The sequence below is a fragment of the Fistularia commersonii genome, chromosome 16 (assembly GCF_037954325.1).
Source record: "Fistularia commersonii isolate RoL2024-O1a breed Wild chromosome 16, RoL_Fcom_v1.0, whole genome shotgun sequence".
Taxonomy (NCBI): Eukaryota; Metazoa; Chordata; class Actinopteri; order Syngnathiformes; family Fistulariidae; genus Fistularia; species Fistularia commersonii.
The window spans coordinates 12,519,770-12,536,857 of NC_141299.1; the positions used below are offsets into that span (position 1 = coordinate 12,519,770).

At 40.3% G+C, this 17,088-nt stretch overlaps 1 protein-coding gene across 2 annotated transcripts; it reads right to left on the bottom strand.

The window, feature by feature from the left end:
* Positions 1-1,534: 1,534 nt before the first annotated feature.
* ccdc50a (coiled-coil domain containing 50a) lies at positions 1,535-16,081 on the bottom strand. 2 transcript variants are annotated; one of them, XM_086161329.1, is made up of 12 exons: positions 15,795-16,081; positions 13,600-13,662; positions 11,259-11,388; positions 9,145-9,235; positions 8,495-8,597; positions 6,418-7,296; positions 5,515-5,666; positions 4,816-4,860; positions 4,379-4,519; positions 4,202-4,284; positions 4,013-4,122; positions 1,535-3,687 (listed from the first exon to the last, which is right to left on the bottom strand). In XM_086161329.1, the coding sequence occupies exons 1-12, from the start codon at positions 15,937-15,939 to the stop codon at positions 3,668-3,670; spliced, it is 1,962 nt and encodes a 653-aa protein (XP_086017455.1). In that variant the 5' UTR covers positions 15,940-16,081; the 3' UTR covers positions 1,535-3,667. The 2 variants fall into 2 exon arrangements, with proteins under 2 accessions (XP_086017455.1, XP_086017453.1); XM_086161327.1 differs by having other exon boundaries at positions 1,535-3,854.
* Between the last annotated feature and the right edge of the window lie 1,007 nt (positions 16,082-17,088).

The window sequence follows — 17,088 nt, forward strand, 5'->3', positions numbered from 1 at the left end:
GCCTTCTCAAAATGTCGAGCTCAACTGACCCGGACTGGAAAACACTTCTTGAATATCCATTGCAACAGTAACAAATGGAAATGGAAAAGACAGGCCAGCAGTGCAGCAAAAGTAACTGAAGCCTTCTTTGGTCAACATAAGTGACTGAAAAGTAAGGTCTCGTGCAAAAAAAAAAAAAAAAATCAGAAAGTACTTGTCAGTCCCGAAGAACCTGATCCTGCTTTAATACAAAACTTTGATCTCCAAATGGATGCCGCATTTTGGATTTGGAAGTCTGTCTTCGAGCAGTTAGGTTGTGACACATTCAACTGAGGGCATGGAGGTGGTGTTGCCACTTGCAGGCTAACCATCAGAATTTCAGGTATGTTGGGGAACCAGCTCAACTTAGTAGCAATGGGTGTCGTCCTGTGTTGTTATAAGTTGCATGATTTATGAAAAATGCTTCCGAAAAACAAATTTACTCCTGATTGTAAACTGTTTCCATCAAGGAACCACCACATTTAATCCACACATCACAAATTGCTTAGGCTAAAAAATAAGTGATAGCTGTAGCCTTGAGAACAGAGAGCGGATAAAGAACAAATCCAGTATTGCATTATTCTTAATTGAAAAGAAAAACTATACCTAGTTGTAGTACATTTCCTCATGTAGCATCGGTAATACAAGATATTTTTCAAGTTCTTTCTAATCTTTCGGGGGAATTGTCATGCATTATGCTCAATGACATTCATTGATAAAACGATCAGATTATTTTATATTAATATTTTATGCATTTTGGTTTAATTTCTTTTAATTCCGTTTTCCACTCAATTTTGACAGGTGCTATAAAACAGTTTAATATACATATTTGTTATATAAAAGCTTTTAGGTGCATTAGTTAATGATAAATTTGAAAAAAAAAAAAAAGAAAAAGCATGAATACTTCTGATACTTCTAATTTTGTCAGGCTGGTCGTTTTTGGGTATTACTTTACTTATTTTAAATTTAGGATCTTTACTTCTAAGAGTATTTAAAGTCAACAATATCCAAGCGTTTCTTGGATACTCCACTGCCTTTCAAGGTGTCTGTCATATGCATGCTTGTGTGTCTCTCACTTTTCAAATAAACTCTTTCCTGCGCTGGTCACTGACGTTTGTTTAAAAAGTTACTTCCTTTGAATTTGTGTAACCAAACAGCTGAAGGTCTTCACGTATGACAAACAGGTTTTTTTTTTTCTTTTAAATCAAACGGGTTTCATCCATTTTGCATCGCTGGGTTTGGAGCATATATGATCAAGTAAGCAAAATTAACATCTGCTATAACACAGGCCATGTACTAGTGACAACATTTTGAAGGGGATGACGGTGGGTGGGAAAACACCTATTTTCAAACTAGCTTTGTTTTTTTTCCCCCACTCTCAGGAGGCTTAGATCCTGTGCTCTGGTAAAACAAAGAGACATTCTGGCCAGGAGGAGAAAAAAAAAATTAATCCATGTTAAATACAGTTAGATAGTGTTAACGAGAAAACAACAACAACAAAATAGTCTCAAGCAAGAACTGTTGATACAATTTATTTTTCTTGAGGTGCAATAAGTAAAAGCAACTTGCTCTCTTTACTTAAAAAAAAAAGTTGTTACAGCATGTTCCAACACAAATGTGTTGATTTATAATTGATTGCATACAAGCCCTGTATTTAAAAATAAAACACTCAATGTTTAATGTACTCAGCACATGAACCCCTGCCCTCAAAAAAAAACAAAAACTAATGGCTGAGGACAACGTCCACAGGTACAAATCCAGGACACATCCTGTCAGATTAAGTAGTGTGCACCTTTCCACAAGGGGGTGCTGTCACTGCACAATTAATCTAAGTTGTGACAACAACATGTTTACAACTTTTATGCTTTTTCCCGTTTATCAAGTCCCTGCAAAAAACAAAAAAAAAAAACATATGGCACAAATTCCATTCTAGAACACAGTAAAATTCAACATCACCTGCACGTGTGCCTTTGCTACATGGACATAACACACTTGGATGAAGAACAGGGCGGGCATCATTTCTTAAGGACATGAGGACTTGGAAGTAGCACTGATGTTTAAATCCACTGAAACAGCTGACAAACAGCTCAGTGAGTAAAACTGTCTTCATATCTTCCTTACAAAATATGCACACAATCGAACACACTGAGGCGTAAAACACAGAGAGGTCCCTTTGAAACGTAGTTAAGTACGGTTCCCTGTGGATCCTTTTAATTGAATTTCCCTCCTTCCAGATGTGCTTGTATTATGGGAATGTTTGCTTATTCTGCCAGCAGGATGTGGTGTCTACATTTTACACAAAAAGCAAGGACTCGAACAGACAGTTAAAAAAGCTTAGAACAGGAAATTAACAAAACAATTTGAGGAAAGATCAACAAAGAAGGATATAAAAATAAAGTTTCAGCTCGCCCTCTTTTTAACCAAACATAACGACTGAAACACAAAGCATGAGGGCTTGAGACAGTTCTGTTTAAGGATGGTCAATATAATTTGGGAACACACACACACACACACAAAAAACGAAACATTTAAATTAAACAAGATCAAATATTCAATCTCAATGTCCATACTGCTGAATGCAAGTTGACAAGGACGAGCAGTGTACATGGATTTCATTTCCATCCGGATTGTTGATAAATAATCGACCGGAACCACTGCTTTTGTAATGACAATGTAACACGCGTAGATATATTGATCAGCAGCATTTTAGCCACAGATATTTTCTTTGTTCACAAAGAGACTGTTTAGTGGCTTTAGCCTTCATTGATTAAGAGGGAGACAGATAATTTGATGAAGAGCTGAAATGCATGTACACAGTAAACCTTCAGTAAGCATGCACATAGAAACAGTGAGTAATACACAGAATATCATCTATCCACTTCCGAGGAAACGGGGATAAAAAGTGCCTCAAACAAGCAGAACAGCCGGCGTAAAGAGGTCCATGGGTAACCCAACCACTCCATCTCTGCATTGGAAATTGATAGTATTCTACCAAAGCCATAACCACCAGTATTTGATAAAGGCCTGTTGATGTTTTATCTGGACACAGCAAGAGGAAAGTAAGCCTCTGGAATCATGGATGCCGAGTGGCACATAGAAAAGCTTGTGCATCCTTGTTGTAAAGCATGACAATACAGCTGCAGCAGGGTGTAGAAAAGAGCTGCCATGTTTGTGACTAAGACACTGTAGCAGTCGTGATGGACCGAACAGGCACGTCTCATTAAAAAATGGTCATGAGGGATGAGACGGCAACCAGCAGAGGCCCTTAGCCCTTGTGATGGCACAAACTACATATGGGACCAACATCAGCCCATGGAGTAAGAAAGGAGCTAGCCCCTCTATTTCGACAGCTTGAATAAAGATGCTCTTTTAACTTGTCTTGATGTCAGTTTAAAAGAAACAATCATAATTTAACACTTTAAAAAAGGAAAAATAAATGTCATTCCAGCAATCAGAGCAATTGTGTTGTTGAAGCTGGAGCAATTTTGCAGCTTAAAAAAAAAAAAAAATCCCACTGCCAACTTATTAGATTGTCCCAATGCTTTTGGTCAGCAGAATGTTATGTGTGATAACAAAAATAGAATATAAATAAAAGTAGAGACACAAGAGGACTGACAGCATGATGTCTGGACATAGTAGAGAGCCTGAGTCACCGTTTGTAATAGGCACCTAGAAGAGATAGGAGACAGAGACATCCATCAGGGGTTTGATGCGGCAGCCTATGATTTAGCTCCGATCACATCTGCACTATCCTTTCCGGACACCATTTTTTTTCCTTCCATCCTTTTTTTTCCCCTTCTTTTTCTGGACTCATTTCTTCTGTCTCGATCCTTCCTCTAACAATTAAAAAAAATGGAAATGACAAAAACCCTGATAAGTAATAATGATACAACTCCACCAGTACAGACTTTTAAGTCCTGTGTTTGTAAGACAGCTATTGAGAAATGTCACAGACTACAGGGTAGCCCTTGCAGCTTATACATGAATGGTATACCTTTGTGCACAGCCTCAGGTCTGGCGGGTGCACGTTGGGGAACTGGGTGGTCAGAATAGCTGTAGCCAGGGGTAACATTCACGTAGTCATGGGGCCGTGGCTGAGGGGGCCTGTGACGATGAATGAACATTATCAAATGATGCATTTGTATACTCTATGCCTGACTGGAAATAATTTGCTTATTTTTACCTAGTTGGCTTGTTTTGGTTCCTCTGCCTCTGGTATTCGTAATCGTCTCGGGCTCGGGGTCGGACAACTTCCTCCGAGTTTGGCTAGAAAACAGCGAAATTGAAATTAATCTTTTCGTCACGCTTAATAATTCCACTAAGATTTGTTTGGATGAATGACAGGCTTGCAGAACATTACCCTGTGATCTCCTTCTGGCCGTCTCCTTTGCATTGCTATCCTCTCCCTCTCCCGTTCTTTGTCCTTCTCCCTCTCCTTCTCCCGCTCCCTTTGCTTCTTGTACTCCTTTTTCTCTTGTTCCATAAGCAGTCTGGCTATTTCCTGCCGCAGACACATAATTACCAAAATATGTTTGATAAGGAGATGAATGAGTGAGCGGTTTAATATGTATATAGATGATGTGTGACACATTTTAATTAATGGAATCTTTCCTGTGTATTTAAAAAGAACGTGAATGCCTTTTCCAAAAATAAGTTGTTTGTTCAAACATTATCTGATTAAGCTAGTACTTAGAGTTAAATGACAGTGTAAGTGACTGGCGTTGGAACACAGGAAATGACAGAATATGCAAAAAACACAGATGGTACAGAAAGTTTTCAGACTTCATGCCACCTCACCTCATCCTGAGCAACTTGGGCAGCGCGTACATGACTCTTACTGGCCTGAAACCCACCAACAAGACACAAAAATGTCATATGAGCCCATATGTAGAACACACTACACATGAAATAAGTGCCTCACTCTTTACTTGTACATAAGGTCATACATGGAGATTAAAAAAAAAGAAAGTAAATTTCTAAACCATTAGGTGTCCAACAAAACAAACTGACAGTTATGTCATTTGACCTAAACGTAAGTTCTTTATATCAAGTGATCTATGAAAAATGAGAGTTCATTCCATTGTACTGTCTGCACTGGCATGCTGATTGGCCTCCAAGCTCTTCCACCATTTCAAATATAAATGCATTGGACGTTTCTGAATAGTAGGATGATCTGTTTGAGAAAAACTAAAATAAGTAATTTACCTCTCCAACCTTGTAACAAAAATGGGCTTTTAATCTAGAGCTTTTATGCCAAAAAGCATGTTAACTCCGTAACCCAGGCTGGTTATTAGATTAAGTTAAGGAGCAAATGAGTTTCATCTAGAGCACACCATGAACAAAATGTGTTTATTTCCAAACTTTCTGTTGTCTGGTGATTGTTGAAGTTATCAAATTTGCATAGCTGAGGATGTTTTGATTATTTTATATTCTGCAGAAAACTGCTATTCTCTCACATGCTGAGAAAGAAAATCAATTTCACGCTTTATATCCAACCTTGACCTCCTCTTCTTGCAGTCTTCTGGCGACCTCCATGTCCTTCAGTTCCTGCTCACGGAGATCCAGCTCAATTAACCCCTTAGTGGCGTTGTTCAGCCCGTACTCCGTCTCTGCTACAACCGCTCCGCTAGTTTTGTGCACAATTCGACCTGTGAATGTCAAGAGATGGGTTTTCAATGAACAAGAGAAATTGTTTATTAGCATAACTGAAAATTCTGCTTATTTCTTTGCTTGATTAATCTTAGTCTCAAAGACAGAGAGAGGCTTGAGTAAAATTATCGGGAGCCCAGGGATGTGGCATTATATTATTTGGTCAGTGCGATCATCTAATTATATGCAATGTGCTGAATCCATGAACTATAGAGTTTGAGCAAGATTGTCTTGATGATATAAATAACCAGAACAACTTCCTGTAGGTGAATTGTTAATTTCTCTGATCATAGATTCACCTGCAGCTGTGACAGGATGATAACACACCCAACATGGCTGCAATGTATGGCCACTGGTGATTACGCTTTTGATTCTGTTAAATATAGACAGTGACATCACATTCAATCAGTACATCCCTAGGGTTCTCTGAAAATTTAACAAATTCATAGCATGACTGGAGTATCATGGCGGACACTCAAGTCTCAGCACAGTGGATGTTCTCTCCTGTGCTAACTGCCCAGCACTGAACAAAAAATCTTACAAACACCACAGCACAAAAAAAAAAAAAAAAAAATCAATCACTAGACCACGGTGAAAAAGTTGAGAGATTGGCTCTATGAGAGGGACAGAGGAAATGAGTCTCTTGATTAGTGATTTCAGTGTTAGATCAACCCACCACCTGAGTTTGCTGAAGCACAAAGCACCACACACACACCTCCATGGAGCCAAGAGGAAGGCTCATGGTGGTACCTGGCTCTCCGTTGGATTGAATATGACTGTGATCCTTGACGAAACCCTCTCCGATCTCTCTGGTGATCCCTCTCCCCTCGTTGCTCCTGTACTCCTCAAAAACCTCTTCAGGGCCTGAGGGGATATGATGTCGGCCTCCACCCCTTCTCTCCCTTTCCACGTCTTGTTCTTCCTCCTCCCAGGACACCTTGCCCTCCCTGGACATGAAATCTCCGTTGAACCTTCTCTCCCTGCTTCTTGTTCTTGTCTTTTGTCCATCTTTACCCTTCTGCCTCTGCCTGTCCCTCGGTTCATGGCTGTCCCCACTCTGTACTCTTTCTCTGCTTCTTTCCTTGTCTGTCTTTCCAGTCCTACCCAGCCTTGGGTCTTGATCCCTTTCCTTTCTTGATTCTTTTTTCATATACTGGCCCCATTCCAGGTCTCTGCCCGGATCTCTTTCATGTTTCTTGCCCCTCTCTCTGTCCCAGACCAGGTCTCTTTCTTTGGGACTCTGTGGGGGAGGAGGTCTGACCGGGCCCTCCTTTCTTCTAACCACTCTCTCTGGTTCATCCGCATACAAGCCCTTGGCTCTGCCAGTCTGTCTGGCTTCATAATCCGGATATCTGTCCTCCCGCTTGCCTCTGGGAGGCAGCACTTGATCTGAGTATGGATCTGCATGCCTTCCTCGCCCTCTCTCTGCAATTGCACTGTGCTCTGAATACCTGAAGTGGCTGCCGGATGATGTTGGGCTGTGTTTTGGGTAACTGTTCCCATTTGGTTCTATTTCACTATCTGGGGAGAAATCGTGTTGTGAGCTCACTGGAGCATGAATGCTACTGTAGCCGGGGGAACTGGATGTGTGACGTGCAGGTTTATCCAAGTCAAGTGGCCTTCTGGCAGCTGAGTGGTATAAAGAGTGGGACAGAAGGTGGGAGGAGGGTGACAGTAAGAGAATGATGATGGTGGACGAAGAGTATGGTGTGAGAAATAAACAGACTGGAATTACATTATCTTAGGTGGTTAGAGAGCTCTGTGTTAGTCAGTGCTGTGGTGATAAACAGCAATGAAGAACTTCGACATGATAGAGAAAAAAACAATTGACTTGGCATTTAAGAACATTTGAGTCCTATTCAAAATAAACATGGGGTGGGGGCTAGTCTGTGAGAGACAAAAGTTTGAATGGAAACAAGTGAGCAGAAAAAAAATACACTGAGGAAGCCTATTGCAGAGGCTAGAACTCTCTATACTGAGTCAGCTAAATGGAATTCGAGCTATCTAACATCTGATCAACAACTGCTGACTTTCAAATGTTGAAAAAAGAGGCAGGTACAAAGGAAAGCTGGTACATGCTAGGAGTGACAGAGCTAGAAAGCAAATTTGTGCTGACTCTGTGTGCTTTCCTCGATCATGTCTTTTAAATAGCCACTTGAAAGATCTGACCATAAACTGACTGGGGTGTTATTTATCCAACAGATTAGCTGTAATTGGTAGCTTGAGATTAAGCGAAGTCACCAACGTGTATGTACGAGAAAACTATAAAGACTAACAAAATAAAAATGTCATAAGTTATAAGATAAAATTAATTTTACATACCACTGAATGAGTGGTGATTCTTGATCTTTCAAAACATCAAGATGCACAGAAACCAACTCTGGTTACACAGTAACAGCATTCCAATCTCAGCATTATATGCTGGGTAAAAGAGTTTCTATGTTCTTCTTTCTGCTCACTCACAGAAACTGCACCCTGCCACTCAAGAACACCTGGGCAAGAGAATTTATAACTTACAACAAGCCAGTCTGATAACAATTTGACAAATTCTATCCCCTCTACGAGTCTGCCTAGTCAGTCAGTCTAGTTTAATAATGCCTCTCTTCAAGGTGTAATGTGCCTAGAAATTCCAATTCAGCACCTGAAGTAAGCAACCATCTCTAGAGACGTGTGGCATGATCAGCTCAGCCTCAAACATCCACTTGCCAAATAGTCTAAAGCCAGTAAACGTCTAATTCATCCATTACCTTAAATTACCTCATTCAAAACTATCCTGCGCAAACACAAACAGCCACCCATTAATATGAGACTGTGTCTTTCTTCCCACCTCCTTGATCCTCAAAGTATTCCTCCTCAAAGTTAGTCTCCAGCTGCTTCTGTCTTCTCCTCTCCTCTTTCATCTCTTTCTCCTGGAGCTTTCGAGCTATAGCCTAAAAGGAAGAAAAAACATATCAAAACCACGACCCTGATGCCCAAAATCCTGTTTGAATCTGTCTACAAGTATGTCTCGTAATGTAAGCTCTCTTGTAATTATATCAGCCACTACGATTAACTGAAGAAAGCAATGAGCATCAAATGTGATGAAAATAATGCAGTCATACATATAAAATATATCAAAGATAAAAATGTATTTGCACATATAGGTTCAAGAATTTGTCAACTCTAGAGTAATACCCATATCCGAATTGATATCAAAACAGTAATCAAAGATCCAAAGAGAATCATTAAGGATCATTCTTTCATCCAGTTCTCTAAGCCTCTCTAAAACTTTGTTCACCTAAATATATTTACATGCAGTCAAGCATCGGAAAAAAAAATGTTAAGAGCCACTGAGACAATTGAGCTAAACGTAAAGTTCTCCCCTAAACGGAAGGCACGCCTATTACAGCGTACCACTGATACCTCAAATCCAATTACATCACTGATGAGTATATTGTTCTTCAGATTGTCAAACATTTCTGTGCATGTTTCTCTTACCGCATCCTTCTCCTCCTGTTGTCGTTGTTGCTCTGCCTGTCGGACCAGTTCATCCTGAATTTCCTGGGCGAATTCAGTGTCCTGACGCTCACTGGAGGTTCCAATGATTTAATGTACATATGGGGAGAAAAACAATATACCTGCTTGTTGGTGCTTCCACACAAAATTCATATGGTTCATAATTAGCCATATCAAATCAGCTCATGCGCAATTTCATTCTGAGTTTCCATGGTTACTTGGTACCTGAGCAACTCACTCCACTGTTTTTTTATAAAGCTGCAGTAGGACAAACCCACCAAAAACATTCAGAAGATTTCAGATGTACACTTTGTACATGAAAATGTTTCAGTTGCCATACCTGACAAATTTTTTTTCCTGTTTTTTTGGGTTGACAGGTGGGCTATTTGGTGAAAAATAAATGAGTTCAGGGTTACAGAAGGACAGATGAAGGTAGGACAAGACCATGTTTGTTTTCTTTCTTTTTCCAAACTACTGCTTTTGTTCTTGTTCTTTTTTTAAGGTATTGTCATTGTGTTGAAAATGACAGGCATTTGAAAAAAAAAAAAGCTGATTGAGAAACATTGTAAAGGTTGAAACAACTAGTGTCTGATTTGCTGACATCTAAGGGGAAAAGATTCTACAGGGGGACCTGTTTGTGTGTGTATTCCAGAAAAAAAGGAAATCCTGCATCTGTCAAAAACTGTAATCCTAGCCTCTCATAAATGATCCCTTTTATAGGAGCTGCAAAAACAAGAGTTGATAAACTGATGCTATTGGGAATGAGCATCTTTTCATGAGTCCAATCAAACGGCTTAAGATTGTTCATACACAACTCCATGTAGACATTAAATCATCGGCACTGCCTATGACACCCGCCTCCGTGATGGGGTGGGACAAAACCGTACAGAAGTTCTATAGTTGCAGTAGTGAACTTCGTCAGAGACCGGGCCTTATGTCTATCAATTTTGCACAGTGAGAAGAGGTGTAGAAGTAAATTGGTGGACAGTACTGTGAACCATGGGGGCCATAAGAGAAAGGAGGAGGGGGAAAAAAAAAAGCAGTTTTAAATCTACCACTGCATTTCAGCTGTTGAAGGCACATTTACAAGAGCTGTGGCAGTTCCGAATTTTTAGTGAGTCAAACTATATTAAAATGTATTAGACAAGTGGTACTGGTCAGCTATAAAAATTCTGCATTCGAATGAAAACTTTCTAGAAATCATGCTGAAAAAAATCCCATAACAATGATTTTAGTACTTCTTTTTCAAATAATTTAAAAGGTCCTATATCAAAGAGCCATGAGTTACATTGCTGAAATGCATGTAAAGTTTTTCAAACAATATTATCAAAGACCAAAAACAATCATAATCCAGTTATTCAAAATAGTATTGTGCCGGCCAGCCTGTGTTGATGGATATTGAGAAGATGCGTGTTTGTAATGCAAATATCTGTCTCACTGAGCTGCAGCATCACAAGTTCACCTCAATTTAAAGAAAGATAAGCAAGAGCCTTGAAGCTCTAGCAGAGTTAGGTTTCAGCATGAAGCCCCTGAAATTCAAGCTCAAAAATTCTAAACTGATTTGTGTAACAGTGTTGGGTCCACCTGAGGTTCTGCTATGCCCATTAAAATTGTTACCATGCTGTTTGCTGCTGCTAGCGAAGGGAAAACTTTCAATGTGCTCTCTATATCCTTTTGTGCGAGAGTTTCTAGTTTACTATCCGTTGGGTTTCTCTTGATGGGAGAAATTCCAGTCTTTATCAGAAATTAATTGAGAGACAAGATCTCCACTCTTTCTGTCAACTTCTTATCTAATGAATAAAACATAAGGACCTCATCACCATAAAGATGATCTGGTCACACTGTTGGAGATTTTTGAATCAGTCCTTGGTAAAAAGATTGTTACCCAACCTTTCACTGATGACCTGAAAAAACCAAAGCAGATAACATGTACCTACAATGTGATGCTTGAGGGAAAGAATGCATTTATCAAAGTCAAATTAAATGCAATTTTTGAGAATTTTTTCAGTTAATGAGCTGCACCAATGATCTAATAACCTTCTAAAGGAATAAGGGCCCTACATATTAAAGGGTATGAATTTACATGAGACACCTACATGTCACAACTCTGATTTTTGGTCTTGAGCTTGGCCCTCTGGTCCTCCTCCTCCTGCAGCTTCTTAGCCACCTGCAAGTCATGCTGCACCAGACGACTCTTATGGACATTGGACGCTAAGTGGCTCTCAACTGTAGAAAACAGATACAGAGGCACCGCTCTTAGACTTTAAATAAACAAAAGCACAGAAGGTCATCCTGAATCATTTTAGCTTGTTGTTACAGATACACTTTCCCCCCCAGATATTTTCCACCCTCTGATGAACCTTGTGTGGACAGCCTGTAGAAAACAAGATAAATATCAAAGATGCACTCTTCAGTCTATGGTGATAAACTGGGTGCTCTCTTGGTCCCTGAGAAATGAGTGTTCACAAATATGGTGCCATTCCAAGGTTGGGTGATGGCAGGCTGCAACAGATGATAAATGCTGCTTGCTGACGCACTGATGACACTTGGTAAGCATGAACCCCATCATTCACACAGTCAGCCCTGCTTCACCTGGCTATCAATCTGGTCCCAATGTTCATGTGAAAAGGACCAAATTATATCTGGCAATTTACCCGGAGCGAGGGTCCATAAAGTTTCTGCCGTGACTGGGAAGATGAAATGAGGAGCCTGTGAGTCAAAGATATGGCAAATTGATAAAAAGTCAAAGGGCTTATATTGATTTTTTTTGTTTGTTTCTGACTCCCCTTTTTTGATAACTGATCAATTGTAAAATTTATAGCACCTTGTAAAAGAAATATTTGGAGGCAGATGTGATGTCACAGCCCAAGAAAAAGTGGCTGCCATTTGGCCTTTGTCATATTTATTAGTTGTAAAATTGAGTCATCACTAAAGAGCAAAATGAACCAAGTCAGGACATTTTGAAATTCTTCCATTCTAACCCCTAAACTTGGAAGAGATCAAACATGGGAGAATAAACTGCTGAACTGAAAGCACAAAATACTGGATATTACCAGGCACTTGATCGCCACTTGTGTGTTTCTGTGTCACATTTGGCCTACATTTCAAGGTTTTTCACATGCTCGAAAATCTAGATTTGAAATACACGGGGGTGGCACCACATTTAGCTGAAAAGTACTATACAGCAATCATCTGTTGATGGGCTTTCAAAAAATAAAGGCACCACTTGGTTGCAGGATCATTCTCTTTGGTCTTTAGAGCTCAAAAGGTGAAGCAAACAAATTAGGCGCGCACCAGATCACTTCGTCTGAGACGAACCTTAGTCATGGATCACTAATGCCTTACAAAGGGTTAATGACTCGACATTGTCATGCCAGCCAAACCAAATTAATCACAGCTAAAGACAGAGCCTAATCCTCACTCTGGCTACTGGGTGACATATGGCTTTCCGAGCGGTCTTCAAGGACCTCGAGAATAAATCTTTTTACGTTGTGATACAGGACAATATATCCATGGAGCCACAGTGAAACAGTTCCGTCCAGTTGAGAAAACTAACAGCAATTACGTTTCAAACACGTAGACTATTCCTTTGACCCAAAGATATCGAAGCAGAAATTACTGATCTAACATCCAACGCTATCGAAAACAGCACCACTTTTGTTGGCTCTTGTTGTATCCCTATGATGAGTGCAGGTGGAGGCCAAAGACCAACCACAATATTCTTTTTGTGTGACAAGAAGGTCTTGTTATGTCTGGGTCAATGTCCCTTGGCAGATCACATCCTTGAAGGAGAGCCAGCAATCCTATGAAGGCTTTCTGCTCGACAAAACAGCAAAATGAAGTTACCTTAAAAGAGGATTAACAGCAATAAGTGTCTTCTGTTGTAAGCTTTGTCAAGAGATATAGAACTGATGTCCCTGTCTGCTCCATAGAAAAAGCCTATCTGAGCTGATCATAGCTTCTGACTTCTATCCAGAATTGAGCAGCTTGGTGTTTTTGTGATGCAGGATCCAAACAAATGTGCATAACAATGGAACTGTCCATGATAGTTTTTTTAAAAAAAGAAAAAGAAAAAGTCTTCATGCAACAAGTGACTCATTTTAAGATAGTCTGTTCCACTTCACGCGTTTTCAGGAAACAAGTTGAGCGAGGAGATTGGTTCATTTTTTCTCACTGCCACACGATCACGCTAACCTTTCGTTTCTTTCTTTTATATGTAAACATTAGATGGACAAAGAAAGCAGTGGAGCAGCTATGTAGCTGCACAAAGCTCTAATGGATCCATTGTGGAGAAGGCCACAATAAATAAAGCCAGGCACAAGGAAAACCATTTCCAAAATATGAAGAGAAAATAGATCACAGCAGTGATTTTCAGCCTCCTTAAATACATTTCGCAGGGGGGGGAAAAATAAATCCCAATTTATTCAGTTTTCTTACTCTCTTGTTCCTGGAGATTGTAGGCCAGGCAATGGTCCTCTAGCACAGCGAAATCACGGCACACTATAAATAAAAGAAAGAGGACATTAAGAGGATGTTTGGAAAAGGAAAACCTCTTGTTTTCAGTACAAAGTGGCAAAATAAGCAATTTTTACATTATGTGCAATCACGCAAGCACAAATATAAGTATGTAGGACATAACGAGACGACCAAAATTATGTGATGAACCAGAAAACCATTTCATGATCTTTTTACAAAATGTGAACACCTTTATTTATTACTCTTAAAAGATGACTTTGTGATTGTTTTTAAATCAACAATTACCATCTGTCCACCTTCCATACACCTGTGCGTCTGTTGTGTTACATTCATGAGGCATTCATACCAAATTTTCTTTTAAATATTTGCACAGAAGCAAATGTTGGGCTTGAGCATTTCTGTATGTAAAAAACACTGAAGTGAAATTCTAAATAAGGAACCATTGTTCAACCTCAGGCTTACTTAATTTGCAAGGATCATCAAGAATGTGTCTGAGATGACAAAGCTCTGGTAAATGAAACCTACTCTGTGTAAAGACATGAGCCTCTGCATCATGGTTTGAACCCAACCACAGGGGGAAATCAGAAATTTGTGGCTGAAAAATCCTGTATAGGTTTTCAAATTGGTGAGTCAAACCTTGCTATTTAAGTACAATAAACCACCTCCAAATAGAAAAATGCAGCAAAGCTGGTCAATTCAGAAAAAATGAGTTTGGCATATTGTCACATTAAATATCCGCAATTGGCTTTATGCTATTGGTCGGCTTTACTTTAACTGCCATCTGCTCGCATTACAGCACGGACTTGCAAGCAAAGAATTTTAATGGAAATGATGATATTCAAACAGGAAGTCTGTCTAGAAGACGCCACACATCAGTAGTTTGTAGAAAACCGTAAGTGTACAACGGTTTCACCTTGACCTGCTAATGTTTTACGCATCCTGCATCCAGGCGACTTCCTCTGTATTTTAATCATGTGAGACTTTGTCACTTAACACAATTCACTGATCAGACAGAGCCGATCATTCACTCTCAAAAAGGTGACTTCATCCACATAACATCCTAACAATTGCCTCGGACTAGCACAAGGCGTTAGGATCTGCTGATGTATAAAGGGTTAGAAAAAAATGGTCGTGGTGTATTACTGTGACTGCAATTCAGACTGGATTTTAAGACATTATGAAAAGCCAGGATAAACAGATGCCTGGAGTATACACTGGCCAACACTTAATGTGTAACCCCTTAGAAAAAACAAGAGGTTTATTCTGGCTGCGAGCACCGCCAGCTATGGCTCCAGTAACTGAAAAGTTCCTCACGACTGTGGTTTTCAGGTTTATTCACAAAAGCTATGTGCCATTTTCCAACAGTATTGTTCGGTTTGGAAATGACATGAAGACAAGCAGTGAGCTCTGCATCCATAGAAGGCTGGATGAGTGGCATCTGAACCCAGACCAAGTTTCAGTCGACTGGGATATGGAGAAAGATAAAGAATGAAACGTAGAAATTTTCTTCCCAGCTCTAACCTAGCTATTGCCATTTCCCTGTCATACCTATACATCGAACAGACCCTTTCTGTGATCTATTGTGACGTAAATTCGAGATCACCTGTGCGTGTTTGCGAACAGGTGAAAGAGGCCGAAAGGTGTGTGTGTGTGTTAGTTTAAAAAAAAGATATCGAATTGACATATTTAAGAAAATAAAAAAATATATATACATTAATAAAATGCGGGTGGGCGAAGGGGGGGGGCGTAATTACACTATTCTGCTCTTCAACTCAAACCAGCTAATCCTCAGATTACTAGCTAACCGACACTAGCAAACAGTTGGCCCCGCTCTTTTCGCCAGGATGGACCGTGTCCTCGGCAGCCAGCCCGTCCGGCCGGAAACACGCACAGCCATGACACAAAGGTGTATTTCAAAAACACAAGCAGTGTCAGCGAACCGTTGCCGGACACGCCCGTCAAATCTCGACACCTGTGAGGGCTCGAATGAACAAGACCCCGGGACGGAGACGACCGCGCTAGCATCCATCATGAAGCCCGTCCATTAGCGTCAATCCTAGCGGCCAGAAACACCAGGTCCTTCCCCAGTCAGGTCCCACCAGCGCCCCGCAACCCCGAGTTGCGTCGTAACGGTCGGATAATGTTTGAGACGTTACCCTCTTTCACTCCAGGTAGTTTTTTCTGGTCGATGCTAACGTCACATTCAGCCATGTTGTCACCCGTAGTGAGCCGATGACTGTGAATTACACTCCCGCGTGTCTCCGGAGATTGGCTGCCAGCTGATTGATCACCTCCACTCATAAACCCAATTGATGGTTCAGGTGCTGGACGGCTCTTTTGATTGGTTTCGGTGTCTGCCCTCCTGACGGCAGCTAGTCTGACGGAGCTAACGTGTCAGCTTTTTTTTCCACGACCATCCCTCCTCCTCCTCCTCCTCCTCCTCCTTCTACGCCTCCCTGGACAACCAGTTAACTAAGCTAGACGACGTTAATACACACATCCGCTTATACCTGTCAAATTAAAAGACTGTAAGCTGCCATGCGAGCAGGCAGGAAAAAAGTCAACGACATTTTTGTATTGATTGACTTCCTGCCTACAATGTGAACATATTGTGACCCTATCTTTTAAAGGGGTAGCGTGCCAGGACCGTGGGTGTTCAAAATAAAGAAGTAAATAATCTTCAAATGAAAAGGATCACCGTTTCGGCAGGAGAGACTTTGTTACGTTCTTACTGGTCAGTCAGGTTCAACCGTCAATATCATACACACATTGTGACCAACAATGTCGGTGGCCCTTTGGGCCCCAGCTTCAAGTTCATTTGTTTGACATGGTTAGCAAAAGAAAAAACATCAACGAAAATAACAGGAATTTAAAAATACTGAAACAAGATATTTGAAAATAGCGTAACAAGTCACGAATATTGGGGTTTATGTTGATGCTTGTTTTTTGTGTGATTTTTTGGGGGTTGCTGGGAATTTTGTGGGTGTGGTTTGGGTGCAACTAATTTTTTTTTTTTTTTTTTACCTTTAATTGAGCGGGAATAATTTGCTGCGTTGCAAACTTTTGTGGTGTGGCCAAGAATAGCTATTGCTAATTGAACAAATGTTTCACCATCACATAAGAATAAGAACAACTTTATTTATCCCGAAGGAAATTGTTGTGCCACATGAGTGTTTCCCTAACTAAACCACTACAATAGTTTGTAAAAAAATGTCTAAAACTCGAGCCAGAAATACAACCTGAAAAAAAACACTAGGTCCCATTCCAACTGTCATTGGGCATGAGGCGGGTTTCATGCAGAGACATACAATTGTTCCCTCTCTCATTTACACATTATAAAGAGACATGCAGCCATTCACTCTGTCACACATAGAAGCAGTTTAGGGTCTCCAATAAACCCACTACATCGTTTTCGACCGCGGGAGGAAACAGGGGAACCAGGAGGACACC